At 46.4% G+C, this 17443-nt stretch overlaps 2 protein-coding genes across 4 annotated transcripts in view; one reads left to right on the top strand and one right to left on the bottom strand.

The window, feature by feature from the left end:
* SLC7A6 (solute carrier family 7 (amino acid transporter light chain, y+L system), member 6) overlaps positions 1–10556 on the top strand; it is a 35191-nt gene extending 24635 nt beyond the window's left edge. Inside the window, exons 3-10 of the mRNA XM_012660601.1 lie at positions 1573–1698; positions 4048–4192; positions 4863–4986; positions 5206–5309; positions 8097–8193; positions 9524–9673; positions 9785–9968; positions 10379–10556. Of these exons, the coding sequence (XP_012516055.1) occupies positions 1573–1698; positions 4048–4192; positions 4863–4986; positions 5206–5309; positions 8097–8193; positions 9524–9673; positions 9785–9968; positions 10379–10473 (1025 nt within the window). The 3' untranslated portion in view covers positions 10474–10556. The remainder of the gene's footprint in view (positions 1–1572; positions 1699–4047; positions 4193–4862; positions 4987–5205; positions 5310–8096; positions 8194–9523; positions 9674–9784; positions 9969–10378) is intronic.
* Positions 10557–11314: 758 nt separating this feature from the next.
* Positions 11315–17443, bottom strand: part of SLC7A6OS (solute carrier family 7, member 6 opposite strand) — a 9739-nt gene continuing 3610 nt past the window's right edge. For 2 of the 3 annotated variants that reach the window (XM_012660602.1, XM_012660603.1), the window contains exons 3-5: positions 16555–16761; positions 15118–15241; positions 11315–14170 (exon numbers count right to left, since the gene is read on the bottom strand). In XM_012660602.1, the coding sequence (XP_012516056.1) occupies positions 14040–14170; positions 15118–15241; positions 16555–16761 (462 nt within the window). In that variant the 3' untranslated portion in view covers positions 11315–14039. The remainder of the gene's footprint in view (positions 14171–15117; positions 15242–16554; positions 16762–17443) is intronic. The other variant, XR_001138142.1, reaches the window with a different exon arrangement.

The raw sequence follows: 17443 nt of genomic DNA, 5'->3' as shown, positions 1-17443 counted from the left end.
TTTTTGAGACAGAGTCTCTCACTCTGTCGCCCAGGCTAGAGTGCTGTGGCATCAGCCTAGCTCACAGCAACCTCAAACTCCTGGGTTCAAGCGATCCCCCTGCCTCAGCCTCCCGAGTAGCTGGAACTATAGGTGTACGCCACCATGCCCAGCTAATTTTTTGTTTCTATTTTTAGTTGCCCAGCTAATTTTTTTCTATTTTTAGTATAGACGGGGTCTTGCTGTTGCTCGGGCTGGTCTTGAACTCCTGACCTTAAGCAATCCTCCCGCCTCAGCCTCCCAGAGTGCTAGCATTATAGTTGCGAGCCACTGCGCCTGGCCAGTTTGCTAATAACATTTGAAGTGCACATAAAAGTTCTATTTTTGGAAGCTAGAGGTGGTGCTTAGAAGTGTCACTGTATTCCTTCTTGCTGTAGAACCCCTTGGATATTACTGTTGTGTCCTCCCCAGGGGTCAGAGCCATCCTTGTTTAGCAGTGGCAAAGTTCTAGGACACTCAACACATGGCGCAGATGTCACTGAGGTGTGTGAGGAACTGTAACTTAAAGTGAGCAGTGCTGACATGAGCCTGGGAAACACTCCAGTGGCCTCAGTTCTCCATGGACCTCACTGAGAATTGGGAGGTCTGGCTAGGAATGAGGGTAGGGGTGAGCAGTGGGCTTGGAAATGTTAATCTCTCAGCCTCAGTTTCCTCATCTATACAATGACAATAGGAATGTCTATATTTTGGGCTTATGAGAATTGGTAGAGAGGATATATGTGAAATTATCAGGCACATAATTTTTTTGTTTTAGACTTACATGCAAAACATTGTCTAATTCCTTAGATGGTCTGCCATCTGCATTCAAATTTACCTTATTGTTTTTTCTTTTTTTAATTTAAAAGTTAATAAAAAATTTTTTCTTTTTTTTGACATGGGGTCTCACTCTTGCTCAGGCTGGTCTTGAACTCCTGAGCTCAAGCAATCCTCCCACCTCGGCCTCCCAGAGTGCTAGGATTACAGGCGTGAGCCACCAAATTTACTGTATTTATTGATGGGTCTCCTTTGTCCCCACTCTCTAATGTGGTTGTAGACAGGTCTTGTGCTTCTTGTGGTTTAGAACCTTGGGAGTCTGAGTGGGGAAGAGCGAGTAAAGTCAGCCATTCCTGGGCCTGGGGTAATTTCCAGCAATGGAGCTGGCTCCCAGAATGTATGTATATGTGTTCACTGAAGCTTGGGTCATGACTGATCATAAAGGTAATCTGTGGGGACAGAGTGGCTCCTGTTTGTGGTCTGTGATAGCCAGGCAGCAAGTAGGAAGACTGGGTCTTTTGTGACAGGGAACAGAAATGGGTGGTTATTTTGCAGCCTTTGTAGGTTTGAATGTCAGCAGTGATGGGACATTCAGGTGTGCTCTCAGCTGGGGCAGGTGCAGGGTGTCCCTTCATTTTCTTTTTCTCCTGATTCTCACAGATCCATTGGCCCCTTTGCCTTAGGCGGGCAGGGCCAAAGTGATGTTCTCTGTAAAGAGAGGTTGGGCCTCTGTGCTCTTTCAGTGCAAACCTGCCAGTGATTTTATGGTTTTTCTCCTAGGTCTGCTGACATTTGTGAACTGTGCCTATGTCAAGTGGGGCACACGTGTGCAGGACACGTTCACTTACGCCAAGGTCCTAGCGCTCATTGCCATCATTGTCATGGGCCTTGTTAAACTGTGCCAGGGTAAGAGGGGCCCAAGGTGGGAAGGGGGGTGCATGTCTTCAGGAGGTCCTCTGGATTCCCTGAGGAGGATGTGGGAACTCTATTAGCTTTGCCACTCAGCTCTGTCTGTGTACGTGCTAGTATGTGTCAGTGAGGGCAAGAGATGAGAATAAAGTTCTTCCTGGGCTTCTTGGGCCAGATGGATATTAGTCAGCTCCTCCCTCAGGGCTACTTTCCCCTGTGGAGGCTGGGAGCATTGCAGGAAGCCAGCCAAGACCCTAGGAGCTCTTGAAGGTTGGGTCATAATTTGGTTATAAAAGTAATCTGTGGGGATAGAGTGGCTCCTGTTTGTGGTCTGTGACTGCCAGGCAGCAGGTAGGAAGGCTGGGCCCTCCTTGAGTGGGAATGGAAATGGGTGGTTATTTTGCGGCCTCTACTTTTCATCAGGACTCGCATTCAGCATTCCTTCCCAAAGGCAGCTCTTGGCAAAATATGAAAATATTGTGAAAGTGGCACTGTTTTTCCTGCATGTTGGCTTTAGAAAGCTTTTCATTCCTGGATCAGAGCCAACTGGCAGTGAGGGTAACAGGCCTACAAGATTTCCTGAGCCCTTGCAGAAGTCCTGAGGTGTCTTTGTTTCACAGTGTCACTCTGTTGCCCAGGCTAGAGTGCCGTGGCGTGATCATAGCTCACAGCAGCCTCAAACTCCTAGGCTCAGGCAATCCTCCTGACTCAGCCTCCCCGAGTATCTGGGACTACCAGTGCGCACCACTGCACACGACTAATTTTTCTGATTTTATGAGTGATGGGATCTCACTCAGGTTGGTCTCAAACTCCTGACCTCAAACAATCCTCCTGCCTTGGCCTCCCAGAGTGCTAGGATTACAGGTGTGAGCCATTGCGTCCGGCCCAGAGGTGTCTTTAACCAAGGATATCTCAATTATTTCACAACCCAGTTCTCTAGGCCATCAATCCCTAAATGTGGCCGGGTGAGGTGGCTCATGCCTGTAGTCCCAGCTACTCGGGAGGCTGAGGCAGGAGGATGACTTGAGCCCAGGAGTTTGAGGTTGCTGTGAGCTAAGCTGACGCCACAGCACTCTAGCCAGGGCAACAGAGTGAGACTCTGTCCCAAAAAAAAAAAAAAAATCCCTAAATGTGTCTGTGTTTATAGTCACCAGGGGAGCTAAGACCCTCATCTCAGACCTATTAGCTCACATGCTTGTTGGTTTGTTGTCTTATAAGCTGTGCTTTTAAGAAGTGCTCTTAGTGATTCTTCGGCAGCTGCTCTAGCACCTTTTTGCACTTACACCAAGTTAGTACAACTAGGCATCTGGATGACCCTGGTGGCTCAGAAGTATATTGGGGTCAAATTGGGTTGTTGAGCAATCCTCCTCTCAAGGTCTGTGCCTTAGGGAAGCACTGCTGTGTGTGGTGACTGACACCACTGGAGGATAGGGTCTCTATTTTCCCTTCTCTTGTGGCACACTCAGCCCTTTTGCCACATTGATAGCTGGGTCTAGGTTTTGTCCAGGACATTATAACAGGCTGCCTTAGAAGTCTGGATCTTAGTAAAAACGCCAATGTGTCCCAAAGATCTCTGTCCTGGGTAGCTGAATGCTAATCCTGGGCTTTCAGGTCTGCAGTCTCCAGAGACCTCCAAGGAGAATGACAGGTGCCTGGGCCTGGGCTGGCTCCCTGAAGGCTAGAGATGGCCCAGACCTAGCCCAGGCACATGGAAAGCTAAGAGACCCCAGTTCTCCTATAGCCAGTGATTTCCTGCCCCGTGAAACCATAGCCACTGCGAGTAGCAGCGTACTCTCCATGAGACTGATAAACCCATTGAACCAAATTGTGCAGTGGTCTGGGCCAAGAGAGGTGGTTCCACAGAAGTTCTAATTATCGATGAAAAATAACTGCTTTATGTGAGACTGGGTTCTTTATAAAAATAGGAAGAAGAGCTGTGGCCTGCTGTGAGGCCACTTGGAGGAAATGGAAATTCTTTAGGGTTTTGGAAAAAGTGTTGTCACATCAGAGGGCAGCCAGGAATGCCTTTGTTTTTCTGAGATTGTCTAGTTTTACTAAAGGAGTATGAACTTTCCTGAGGGAGTGGGTGGGGTGGTAAAGTGCAGGGAGCTAGTAGTTGTTGATCTTTTGGTGTTAAATTATGTTTTTTTCTTCCCCCTGCCCTCTTGTTTTTTCTTTCTTGTCTCTCCCTTCCTACCCCTTTCTCCTTGTTTTCATCTTCCCTTCCTCTTTGTTACTGTCCCTCCCCATCCTTCCTCTTCTCCTTATACCTTCCATCTGTCCTCCCCACTTTTCCTCTGACCTGTCACTTCTCCCTGAACCCCTCACCTGCCTTTGCCTCCACAGGACACTCTGAGCACTTTGAGGACGCCTTTGAGGGTTCCTCCTGGGACGTGGGAGACCTCTCTCTTGCCCTCTACTCTGCCCTCTTCTCTTACTCAGGTTGGGACACCCTTAATTTTGTAACAGAAGAAATCAAAAACCCAGAAAGGTAAAGGCGGGATCACACTCTCACTCCTCAGCTTGGCTGGAACTCCTGCTGATAGTGGGCATGCTTGCCCTCTCCCCTCTCCTTCTCCCTCTGCCTCTCATGCTCTCTTCTCCTACTCCCCCTTCTCCAGGTAGGAGGGGCCGAGGGCTAGGATGGAGTGAGTGAAGGTGGGGAAGCCTTTGGGTCCTGGCCCACATGTTCACACGGCAAGGTCCCCCGAGTCCTTCTTGGAGAAGAGCTCCTTCAGTGGGGAGCAGCAGACCCAGCTGGGGCTAAGGTGTTAGGACCTTGCACCCTGGTGCTGAGACTGCAGCCTGCAGAGCCAGAGCTTATTCTGGCCAGCTGGGTTCCCAGCCCGGCCTCTAATCCCCAGAGGACACAGTTCCTTGTCCTGAGATGGAGGAGGATTTTGAAACCCTGTGGGACCATTGGCCCTTCTGTGGCAAGGATCCAATATTGATCATGACCTGTCTTCATGAGAAAGGTCTCTCTCTCTCAGTAGAAGTAGCCCAGGGTGTGGGACGCTTGCCCACCATAAGCCACAGGGGAAGACGAGTCTGCCTCAAAGACCTAGAGGCCAGTGAACTGTTAAATTCCAGAGGAGACTTGATGAACTTTGATCCCAAGGAGAGGCTGGTTCTAGGTAGTCCTGTCTCACTTGTCCTGACAGAAATTTGCCCTTGGCCATTGGGATTTCTATGCCAATTGTGACGCTCATCTACATCCTGACCAACGTGGCCTATTACACAGTGCTGAGCATTTCAGATGTCCTTAACAGTAATGCCGTGGCTGTGGTGAGTCTGTTGTTCCCTATTTGCTCATCATCTCATGATACTTTGCCCTCCTGAATGGCCCAGACCCTCTTTCTGTGGCCCCTTCAGCTCTGTAGGATGAGGTCATGTGTCTAGGCCAGAGGGTGGGCCACTCAGCAGTGACTGCATTTGTCCTGAGATCATAGATGCAGGAGGAAACCCTGTCCTCTGTTGAGTTCCCCTTCTGTGCTCTGCCCCTAGACGTTTGCTGACCAGACATTTGGCATATTCAGCTGGACCATCCCCATTGCCGTTGCCCTGTCCTGCTTTGGGGGCCTCAATGCATCTATCTTTGCTTCATCAAGGTACTGTACCTCTGCATCACTGATGATGGACTGCAGTGTTGAATTGTCTGGGGCTCTAGGTATGAGAGCTCCTTTTTTCCCTTCTTCCTCTCAAGGGCATACAGGGTGTAAGTGTGTGTGTGTGTGTGTGTGTGTGTGTGTGTGTGTGTGTGTTTGTGCACATGTGGTTGCTTTTTTGCAGAAGTATGTGCTGGTAGCTCATGCTTCCATCTAAAGTGAGGACAGATTGATAAAGGGTGTAGGGGAGGAAGGCAATAGCTTGGAGTAGTGAACCTGGCACAGACCAGGTTCTAGACTCCTCATGGGTTATGCTGCAGCCCTAGGATTCATTCCTTCAGTGAATGGTAACTGGGAACTTGCTGTGTACCAGGTACTCAATGCTACATACAGGATGACTCTGCCCCTGACTTCCTAGAAAACATTGAGGCCATCAGGTAGTCTGCTCTCCTTTCTCCTTTCTGACTTAACTATAAGAGCAATTGTCCTTCCTGCTGTTGCAGAGGAAGGAGCAGGTCTGCCTTTTCTGGCTGACTCTGCTACCTAGTCTCAGGGTTCCAGCACTTCCCCTCTTCCTCTGCACTCTGCATCATCAATTGGTCCTTCTCTTTGGTGGATGTTCACGTGGAGCCAGCTCTCCCCAAGCTTCTCTCATCTGCACCTACAGAACTCAGCTTTTCCCACTCCCTCTTGTCCTTACTGGATGCACTTCTTGAGAAAGTAGTCTGCATTTCACCTTGCATTCATTTTTCCACTCATTGTAGTTTGGCTTCTGTTACCTGAAAAACATTAAGGTATGTCTTTCTTAGCCTGCTTTTTAGTCCTTACCCTACTGGACCTCTGAAGGGAGTGAGGCTGACCACCTTCTAATTCTGAAACTATTCTCATGGCTTCTGTCTCACCTGATACTTGAGAAGAAGGCTTCTTTCCTGATTTCTTCTCACCCTATAAATGTTGCTATCCTCAGGGCCAGGAGTATAATAGCCCTTCAATAAATATCTGCCACTTGAACACATAGAAAGATGAATCAATAAAAGAAATAATTTGTCCCATTCATTCTTCTTACTGGTTTTCACACACCAGTCCATGTTCTTGGGGCCTCCCTGTGGCAACCAGAGAAATAGAGAGATCAAGCCCTTGTAAAAGAATATAGCATCATGTACTCTTACCTGAGCCTGGTGCGGCCAAGGTTGTACCTGATGTGGCGTTTTACAGGCTGCCCCACCCAAGATGGTGTTTCCAATAACCTCACCCTTACTGATACTCCAAGACTTCTCAGTTGGCTCTGCCAGTTGTCCCAAAATAAATACTTAGCATGTAATTGCCCTCCTACCTTATTCAGATGTCTTATGGCATTGACAGGGTGGGTCCAGAGGGAGGACTTGGCGAGAAAGAATCTATAGCAGCACATAAAGGGGACTGCAGTGATGTCAAGATAGAGCACAATTGTTTCTGCCTGTGTTACCATCTTCACATTTTCTTTACTACCCATGCAGCTACCCTTGGTTTTGTACTAAACATTTTTGCCTTCTTTCCCCTTCTGGCATCCTCTCTACCATATTTCTCTTTTACCTAGTACAAATTATTAACCTCATGAGCCAATTTTGACATCTTGCTCTATGACACCTTTTTCCCTGTGGCTCCACCTGGATGGCACCCAAGTATCTCAGACTTCCTATGCACCCCACATGTGATTAGTCTCCAGTTGTGCTGTTGTGGTCCATCAGTCTTCCCTGCTTGGCCTCTTGATTTTTCCCTTGGTGTCCACCCTTTCCCCTAGCTCAGACATGCACATGTACACACATACATGTGCACACACACACATATGATCACCAAATTTGACATGATTGAGGTTATCATATCTGTCTTGTTCTCTCCTCTGCCAGGATGCCCACTCTCATTCAAAGTCACAGATGGCTTCCCAGTGTTTGTTCAGACTCCACAGCATGGCCTTGTATGCAGGTTCTTCTCAACACCCTGTTGTCACACTCCTTATCCTGGGACAACAGATATGGTAGCATCAGCCTCCAGAGAGGCCACACTCTTTCATACATCCAAGCCTCTTGCCTTTGCACATGCTCATTCCCCACCTACCCACTTGCTTCTGGCACACTCCAGCTCTTCTTCACAGCCCAGCTATGGTCATCTCTTGCAAAGCTTTTTGCTACTCCAGCCTACCCTCCAGCCTATCCTCAAGCCTAGTGAGTGAATGCCGTGTGCTTCATGATGCTGCTGCCTACTCTGGGTGGTGGTTCATTTCTCTGCCGGTCTTTCTCCCAGCCAGCAGCTCTTTAGTTAAAGGGAGGAAGCCTGGGTTGTCTTTTTGACCTCCAGGCTCACCCCAGCCTATGATATGTCAGCCTCAGCAAAGATATATGGAGGGCACAAACAAAAATCTGGCTGGTCTTCTTTACAAAGCCATTGTGTTAGCTACGAATTTGTGGGATGACAGAGTAGGGGTACCCCTGGTGGGGTGGAGTGGGGTACTAGTGGGTGATGCAGGGTGAGGCATATGTTGGATATTAGTGAGGTATTGGTGTGATAGTGGGTTCCATGGCTGAGGGCCTGGGATTGTCAGTGGGTAACTGTGGGGTGGGTGGGCTGAATGGGGCATTCTTGGGAGTGGTGAGGTGCCCATCCTTGAAGAGAGTGGAGACATCCGTGGGTAGACGTGGGATGCTCCTGAGAGTATCCTTTGCTTTTTTCTGGGGCTCTGAGCCTAGTTTGAGTGTGGAGTGTGGGTGTATGGCTGAGCAAAAATATCCTGCTTATCCTCTCTTGTCCTTCCAGGTTGTTCTTCGTGGGCTCCCGTGAGGGCCACCTCCCAGACCTTCTGTCCATGATCCACATTGAGCGTTTTACACCCATCCCTGCTTTATTGTTCAATGTAAGTCCTGCTGGGAGAGTGGGGCTCGGGCGGATCTGCGCAGTGCTCCTAATTTGCGCTAAGTTGTTACATACATGCAATAGGAATCTTGAGAAAGGCCTTTCTTCAAGATTTTAAAAACAGTTCATTTTTTGTTATCATCTAGTTCTTTTATGGTTTTATTGTTTAAGTTTCAATTCTGGATTCTTCTGCTATTTATATTTCTGTATATTGAGTGAGGTGGGGATTCACTTAATTTTTTCTCAAATGGCTAGCCAGGTATACCAGTATCATTTATTGAACAATCCATTTTTCCAGTTTTCTAACTTTTACCATATGAAAGAAATAATAGGTAATTTTTAGGGTGTTTAATACGTGCAAGTACAATGGTATGCCCCTTCAGTGTATCATTATCTCAACTACTCTTCCCCATTAGCACCAAGCTCCATTAGTTTAGCTTTACTCTGCATATCTGAAAATTAAAGAGGGAATGAGGATACTTCTTCTTTAATTTTGTTCCCTTCCGAATTTTCCTGGCATTTCTCACATTTGTCTTGATGAAGTCTGGTATCATTTTGTCAAAATGATAGAAAAATCCTCTCATTATTTTGTTTGGGACATTGAATTTATAAATTTAGGAGGGGAAAAAAATAAATTTGGGAGGGAATCTGACCTCTTGTTTATGTCAGTTTTTCTCCTACTTTTCTCCTCTTAACACAGGGTCCTCCCTTGTCTCCACAGAATGGACTGTTTTAAACCCTTTGTTGGTAATTCGGGGTGAAAAGATAGGTAGGGGGAATTCTACATTCTTGAAGTTTAAGCAAATCTGACCTTGTCCTGGGGCTGTAGTCCCTGACCCCTGTCCTCTAGGATTCTTTTGTTCCAGAGGGTAAATTCTATCATAACCCTATTTTGAAGGTGTATAGATCCATTTTGATAATTTGCATTTCTGAGGCCCCAGCACAATGAGATGGTTCTGGAGGCATTTCCCCCATTTGCTTGCCAGGTAACTGGGACCCAGGTGTTCTGTGTTGAGGTTGGTGCATTGAAGTGTGGAGGGCCTCACTGTCTGCCGTCAGAAGGGGAAAGTAGTCTGGCTTGTTACTAAAGTGCTTATAAGAAGAAGGGAGGCATTGAGTGGAGGAAGGGCTCCAACAGACGAGGGAGAGATGCTGCCTTGAAGTTTCATGTAGAGAATGGACCTGTCTGATGCCAAGGGGTCACTGAAAAGATCTGGAGGTACTCTAGTGAAGCCACATCAGGTCCAGCACTGATTGCTGTATGGTGGAGTCTTCTGGGGTGGGCTGGTGGTTACAATGGTCCCTCCTCCTCCCCATCCCTCCGCCCACAGTGCACCATGACACTCATCTACCTCATCGTGAAGGACGTTTTCCTGCTTATCAACTACTTCAGCTTCAGCTACTGGTTCTTCGTGGGCCTGTCTGTCGCTGCACAGCTCTACCTTCGCTGGAAGGAGCCCGAGCGGCCCCGGCCTCTCAAGGTCAGCAGCTCTGGGCAGACTGGGAGGGTCAGGCCATCTCAAGGTGCCTTCTTGCCCGTGCCCTGTTTCCTCATCCCACCTTACTTAATGTCTCACCCCCCTCCCTTTCAGCTGAGCCTGATCTTTCCGATCGTGTTCTGCATATGCTCCGTGTTTCTGGTGGTTGTGCCCCTCTTCAGTGACACTGTTAATTCCCTCATTGGCATCGGGATTGCCCTCTCCGGGATCCCTGTCTACTTCCTGGGTGTTTACCTGCCAGAGTCGCGGAGGCCAGTCTTTATTCGGAAGGTCCTGGGTGAGTTTCTCTTTGTCCCATCAGTCAGTGGCTCTGTGTGTGTTTGTGCTAATAACTTCCCTCCCATACCTGTGATTGGCTGGAGGCCAAGAGACCGGGATGCTCACGACTTCCCTTTCTTGAGGAGCTATGACTTTAGTTCTAACTTTAGTGTCCTACTTAGGGGTTAAAGCACTACCTCCTGACAGTGCAGTCTACCTAGGAAGATGAGGAGCCATGCATCACACTCTGGTTGGGCATGGGACAGAGGACAGTGAGGCTTATTGGGAGGGGCAGAGCCTGGCTTAGGGTCCCCAAGGGACTTGAGGGGAGGGAGCCACAGATGTGCTTTAATCAGCCTTGTGGTGTTCATATGGGGGCTGTAGCTAGATGTGTTTACTGAATTCTGTGCTGCTTTTATTTTCATTTAGCTGCTGTCACCAGAGTCACCCAGCGGCTTTGCTTTTGTGTCCTGACTGAGCTTGATGTAGCTGAAGAGAGAAAGGTTGAGAGGAAAACTGACTAGAGGCCAGAGGTGACTTCCCCTGAAGCCCAGAAAGCTGACCACAGGTGGCTGTGGCCACCAAAGTCCTGGTAACAAGACTGTGTGGGCCCAACTCTCCTGAATTAAAGGAGCCTGTTGACCCACATCACAAAGGGGTCTCAGGGCAATGCTCACTGTCACTGGTACACTCCTGGAAGACACTCAGGGTCTGGGGCCAGCTTCAAAGTGGGGACTTCAGAGGGTGGGGGGCAGATTGGGGAACAGGGGAATGGTCATTTTGTTTTACTCCTGGTGGGTAGGTGCAGCTCTTACTTGGTAAGTTGTGGTGGGGGAAGGAGTGCAAGGTTGCCAGCTATGGCTGGTGGCTTCTGCATTTGATATCTGAGGTTTGAACCAGGAGTCTCTACAGTGGGGCTGCTTTATGGAAATTTTTCATCTGACCAGGTCCAAGCATCTGACTTTAGAGGCCTGAAATGCTACCATTTCTTCCTCTGGCTCAAAATCCTTCTATGGGGAGAGAGTTGTATTCCATTATTTATTGATACTATTTAATCCAGAACACCAATTCTGAGAAAGCATTAGCATTCATTCATCTACAGGATGCAACAGGCTGACTGTATTTAAAAATTCAAAGTACCCAAAGCTGAGTCCCTCTGCCCTATGTGGTGGTGAGTCAAACTCTGATCACAGATTTTATGTCCATTTAGCACAATCTTCTGTTAAGTCTTATCTGCAACAGTGAACTTTAAAGATTTTTCTACTCATGGACCTGTTATGTTAGTATATAGATCACATGTTTTAAGCCCCTGGCTCAGGTCCAGCAAGGGCAAATGAACAAATTCCTAAGTCAGAAGTAACAATGTGAAGGATAATCCTTTATTTTAATTGAGGCCATGGGTCTTTGTTCTAGCTGATAGAAAGTAAATCTCTAGGTTTCTGGCACGAACTTCAAGAGGGCCGAAACTGTTCTGGAATCAGGTGGATCGCCTGAATTCTTTCAGCTGTCAGTGGCTTGGAGAACATTTCTTGGGCCCAAATCATCAAATAACTTGTTTCTCTCTGTAAGGGCCAGTGTGAGGGATTGCTCTGCAGACCTAAGCAAGCCTACCCTGGTGCTATAAGAGGTCATTGTCTTTTTCTGAAAACCTCACATCAGGCTGCATCCTCCTCTCCTCTCTGGCACAAGGCTTTGTTTACATTTGGAGCTGCCTTGGTGTGGGTCCTCGGGATAATGCACTCCTCTCCTGCCGACCTCCCTGTGCTTCTGAGGTCTGGTGGGCTTCAGTCTCAGGAAGAGCTTGGTACTTGTGGGGATTTCTGTTTTCTCCCTGTGGAGATCTGTGAAGACTGGGAGAAAAGCCACTTCAACCTCACTCTGGCTGCTCAGCAGACTGCATGAGTGGAAGCAACTAATTCTGGTGCTCAGTCTGGGCTTTGGCACCCTGGTCAGGCCAGAGCAGTAGGTCTGGCCTAATGGATCTTCCTGCATGGGCAGGGAAGCTGCATTGGCTTGTACAACTGTTTTGTGATACCCCCACTGTCATCCTGGGCCCAGAAGAACCAGCTGACTTGGCATAGCTCATGGGCCTCTGATCCTTACGTTTTGGAATTGGTCAACGGCAAAGTCAATGAGGCAGTCTTCCTTTGTGACCATTCTTCTCCACCAAACTTGCCCAGTCATAGACAAAGGAGTAACCTTGATTATACACCTGCTCAATAAAGAAGATTGAAGGCAGCATGATCACTGTTAACTTGGGTTCAGGACTTGCATCTGTGATAACATGGGAGGACATTCCTACTGTCATGGGTTAAGGATTTATACAGTAAATTCTTGCCTGACGACAGGGAGTCTTGTGCAAGACTGACTTGCCTAAACTATGAAAATATGATTCCTGTCTGAGCCAAACTGGCACCTATCCCAGGGCTCCTCTGGAGCTAATCCTTGAAGCAATGTGTGCTTGTCTTCAGGACCCCTGACTGTGGCTTTAGATTTCTCCACCCAATAACCAGCTAATCCCAGGAACTTCCTGCCCCCCAGTGGCCCCTAAGAGAAGAAAGGGCCTCACACTCCAGGTACCCCAGTTCTTGCTTAGTTAGCCATGTCATCCCCTTCTCATTTTTGGACAATGAAAGCATTTTTCCCTCTGTGCTGGATCCAGACTTCTCCCAGGAACCCTTCTGTGGGCGCAAAGCCAGAGACTCCCTACAGCACTCAGCCTTCATGGTGGAATTAATTTCTGCCAGTTCTTTGTTGTTTCCCTCCTTAAGTCCTTCTCCTGCTGTGCTAATCCCTTCTACAGTGGGTACAGTGTGTGATGTCGTCAGCCCTTTAATGTTGGAGAAACTTTAACGAGTACATAAACAGTAGTGAGCACATTATAATGGCACAGAGTGGTTTTTAATCCTTCATTTCTATGCCTATAGAAGGAAACTAAGATGACTAGTATTAGACATGGAAGTTGCTGCCTCTTAATTACAACACTTGAGTTTGTGGATACTTAGGATGGGAAAACTAATAGTCTATTTGATAGTTTAATTAGCTACAAGAGTAGGGCCTGAGCACACAGAATTTAATCACTTTGGTAGGTTTAACAACTCCATGTAGATAGGAACTTATATAAAGGCCTATAAAATGGATATAAAGTCAAAGAATGGGTGGAGGTAGGATGGAGGAGAGATGATTATGAAATCTTAAAAGAGGTGGGAAGAACCCATGTCCCTATATAATTCACTTTCCCATAGGATAGTGAGTGAAACTGTCAGAGGGCAAGAGGATACCCCTTGAATCAAATATTCTGTGTGTTGTTTCCCTAGACCTGTGCTGTGCAGTACAGTAGCTACTAGCCACATGTAACTAATTAAATTAAAATGAAATATAAATTAAAGACTCAGTTCCTGAGCTGCACTAACCATATTGCAAGTGTTCAACAACCACATGTGGCTAGTAGCACTACTGCATGGTACAGACACAGAACATACTGATCACCACAGAAAATTTTAGTGGACGATGTTATGCCAGAAGAATAAACAAACACCAACCCAGTCAGAATGAAGGCAGCTGTGGTTTGGGGAGGAACAGGGACAGAGAGTTTGCTCATGGGAGATACAAGTTCTGGTACCAAAATTGGTCTTACTGACCGTGGTTTGTTTCGGGTGAGTGCTATGAATACTAAACATTTCTCGATGGAAAGCCACATTCAGAATGTGCTTTCTTTTTCCTCACTTGCCTTGAGTCCTTAGTGTCTATGATCAATTCTGAAACTTCTGTCTCACCACCCCTCCCCCTTTTTGTGTAAGTACAATGGGAAAACACCTAAGATATTCAGATTTAAAAGGTTTTAAAGGGATCACTTGCTTGCATGGTCAAAGCTGGTTTTTACTAAACATAGTGCATCACATTCATACATATTCTGTCCACTGGCACCACTGTCAAAGAAAGACTTCACTCTTTATAACCATTTCAGAGTCTAGAAGCAGGAAGGCAGAGACAGCTGTTACCTGAAGTCTCACACAGATTCTACTTCTTGTCCTAATGGCCATTGTTGTCACAGGGCCCGTGGCAGAAGCTCATGGATATCACAAGACCATCAGTCCGAATCCAAGTCGTGGGGGTTCTCATAGCCAAATTCCTTCTGTACATCCAAAGGGTATTTGTTCCATATCTGATGTCTGCTACTGCCTCTTTCCTCCTCACTGAGGCTGTTATATTCATCAGAGCCTAGAATGAGATACCAGTAGTGGTCTCTTAACCGGAGAGTGTATGTCTGATTTTTTAGGCTATCACAAGAGACCCTTCCCTTCTCATAAAGGTCATTTTCTTGTTCCCCATTACAAAATACTTGCTCAATAAAGAAAATTTAGATTATACAACTTTTTTTTTAAAAGCAATTGTATTTCTGCTATCTAACTCAAGTCCCTTAAAACTGGACTATTTTGTCACTTCCCCACTAAATACAGGATTTCTTTTTCTATATAATAGTTGCAGTCATATTATAAATATTTTTGCACTTTTCCCCTTTCATGGTATTACTGGCACCTCCCCAATAGGACATTACATTGTTTAACTATTCCTCTGTTATCAGACACCAAGAAAATCTTTCTGTTGGCACTTAGGACATAGTCACCAAAAGAGCTATGTTGCTAGGCATCTTTCCTTTCTCTTCCCAGAGGTACCAGGTCTGTGTTGCATCTTTCTGAAAACATTTGTAAATGCAGCAGTTTCCTCAGAGGTTAGATAGCTGACTCATGAAAACCCTGGGACCATTCCTACTGGAGAACCTCTTTCTCCAATACTTTCTTGACTGGAGCAGAAAAAGAGATAATGAATGAGCTACATATTTTATTAACCTCAGCCACTAAAGTAGGTGTAGTATTGTCTCATTTTCTGGATAGAAAATGAGGCTCAATGAGGTGAAGTAATTAGCCCAAGATCCATAGCTGGGCAGTGACAGAACTAAGGATTTAAAGCCAGCCCTGAGAGACATTACACACCCAGAAGTCCCCCTGGAAACACTGGTCTTGGTGTTTCCTACGTTCAACTTGTGTGGATGAGCTATAGCAACTCAATGGCAGAAAAGAAAAACCAGTTAAGATGTACCTGTTAGCTATGCTTACACCTCAGTCTTGGATCCTACTGGTCCCTCCCCATCCAGGGCTGCCACCCACCTCTGGAAGCTTCATCTCCATCACTGCTCTCCTCCTCCTCTGGGTACTCATTGCGCCAGTTGTTCTCACTGTTCTCGTCATCTTCATCGTCATAAACATCCTCTGGTTCTTGATCATCATTCACCTGCACACATCAACACAACATGAGTCTAAGTCAAAACCTCTAAGGTTATGCTCTTTGGAGGAAGCTCTTAGCATACCAGCTTGGGGAGATGTTGCGTAAGCATACCAGGTGAAAAAAGGGCAGACTAGGAGCTAGTTTGACTCTGATGCACAAGAGAAGGGAGATATTAATAGTAGCCCTTCTCCATAGTCAAGCTCCAGACACCACGTTCCTGGTGGGATAGGGTGGACTCCACCACAAGGGAACACAAGATAGAGAGGAATGATGGCTCTGAGCCATCTGAGTCACTTCCCCCCTAAATACAGGATTTTCTTTCTCTGAGTAATGGCAGTTATCTTCAAATTCCTGGAGGGCAGCAAGGTGGGAGAGGGATTATAGGAATGGGTGAAGCCAAAGGCTAGAGCCAAGACCCAGGAGCAGGAAGGCAGGAGGGCCATACAGTGGTCCAAGGTGGGTGCCTGACTGCAAATCTATGGTTCCAGTGCAGGTACAGGATACAGTGCTTCTCTTACAATGTGAGTATCACAGGACTCACCTCAACTTTTTTTGTTGATATTTTAGAATTTAAGAATAATGGTGTCAGGACCTTAGCTTTCTTTTTATTTATTTATATTTTTTATTTTTCCTGAAGACAAGGTCTTTGTTGCACATGCATGAAGACAGTGGCATGATCATAGCTCACTGTAACCTCAAACTCCCAGATCTTGTGATCCTTCTTCCTCAGCCTCCTGAGTAGCTGGGACTATAGGCATGTACCAGCAAGCCTGGCTAATTTTACTATTTTTTGTACAGACAGGGTCTCATTATGTTGCTCAAGCTGGTCTTGAACTCCTGACCTCAAGGGATCCTCCCACCTTGTCCTCCCAAAGTGATAGGATTACAGGCATCAGCCATCCCGCCTGGGCTAAGAACCTTAAGCTTTCTTCATCCAAGGTCTTATCCTCTTAAGATACAATGTAAGAAATAGGTTTTGTTGTCATTAATGTTAAGAATTTCTGGTTCTATTTTTTTCTTTATCTTATTAAATAAGTTCCTATGCATATTTTTTAGTGAGTAGCTATAAATAATAAAGATGATGTTGCAAACCTTGTAAAAGATTCATTAAAAGCAAAAATTATCAACATAGATGCTTTTCTCCAAAATTCTCTGCACTAAACCCAGGTTCCTTAACAGCATTAAGAATAAATTTTTCCTTTTAAGCAAGACAAGAACTAAGCACAAAGTTGATCAGGACTACAGCTCAGGGAGGCAAAGCACTGACTAGAGAAAGAGCTTAGGACGCCTCATGCCCCCGTCCTCATAGGCCCCCTTACCAGCTCCCACTCTTGGCTATAGGGCTGCACAGAGAGGATGTTCTCAATCCACCCTGAAGTGGCCATCTCCAAGTAGTAAATGTCATACACATAGTTGTCATGCTTTTGTTCCTCCTGGTGCCTGACTCCTGGTCCATCCTCAGATATAGTCAACCGCTCACGGATCAACTCTACAGAATTGCAGAGGATCACATTGGGGTCAGATGTCTGTAAGGAAAACAGATTATCCACGTATGACTCTAAACATGATGTTCCAAGAAGAGGAACTTAAGAGTTGGGTAAAAGGAAGGCTCCTTAGAGTTCTCTGTTGTGTTCAAGACTCTTACCCCGTGGACTACTAGTATATTCTTAATTAGCTATGAAATTAAAAAATCAAGAATCTCTATAAAATTGAAGTGTAGTTCTTTTGAGATAGAAACATACAAAATAGCTATTACTCTTTTGTGCTTGGCTGATACAAAAGAGCCTATGGGAGGACTGACCCGAGGAGAGGGGAGGGCCAGAAGAGCTAGCCAGTCTTGCTCCCCAAGCTCTGAGTGAGACCTGCTTCTATAGGTTTTGTCCAAATTCCTTTGGTATGATATTCTCCCTATGGGGATTAATAGGCCCACCCCAGCACCTCTATGGCTGATCCTGAAATGGGTCTACATTTTGTGCAGCCTCTTATAAAGGCCAACAGGTGATTCCTGGGACCCCTACCATCACCCATCATTTGACTTGCCCTCTATGACATCCTGGTTTTATTTATTTATTTATTTATTTTGAGACAGAGTCTCACTCTTTTGCCCAAGCTAGAGTGAGTGCCGTGGCGTCAGCCTAGCTCACAGCAACCTCAAACTCCTGGGCTCAAGCGATCCTACTGCCTCAGCCTCCCAAGTAGCTGGGACTA

Source organism: Propithecus coquereli, unplaced genomic scaffold (genome assembly GCF_000956105.1).
Source record: "Propithecus coquereli isolate 6110/MARCELLA unplaced genomic scaffold, Pcoq_1.0 Scaffold67, whole genome shotgun sequence".
NCBI lineage: Eukaryota > Metazoa > Chordata > Mammalia > Primates > Indriidae > Propithecus > Propithecus coquereli.
Note: the sequence above shows the minus strand (reverse complement) of the source record. Positions and strands in the feature narration are given on the sequence as shown.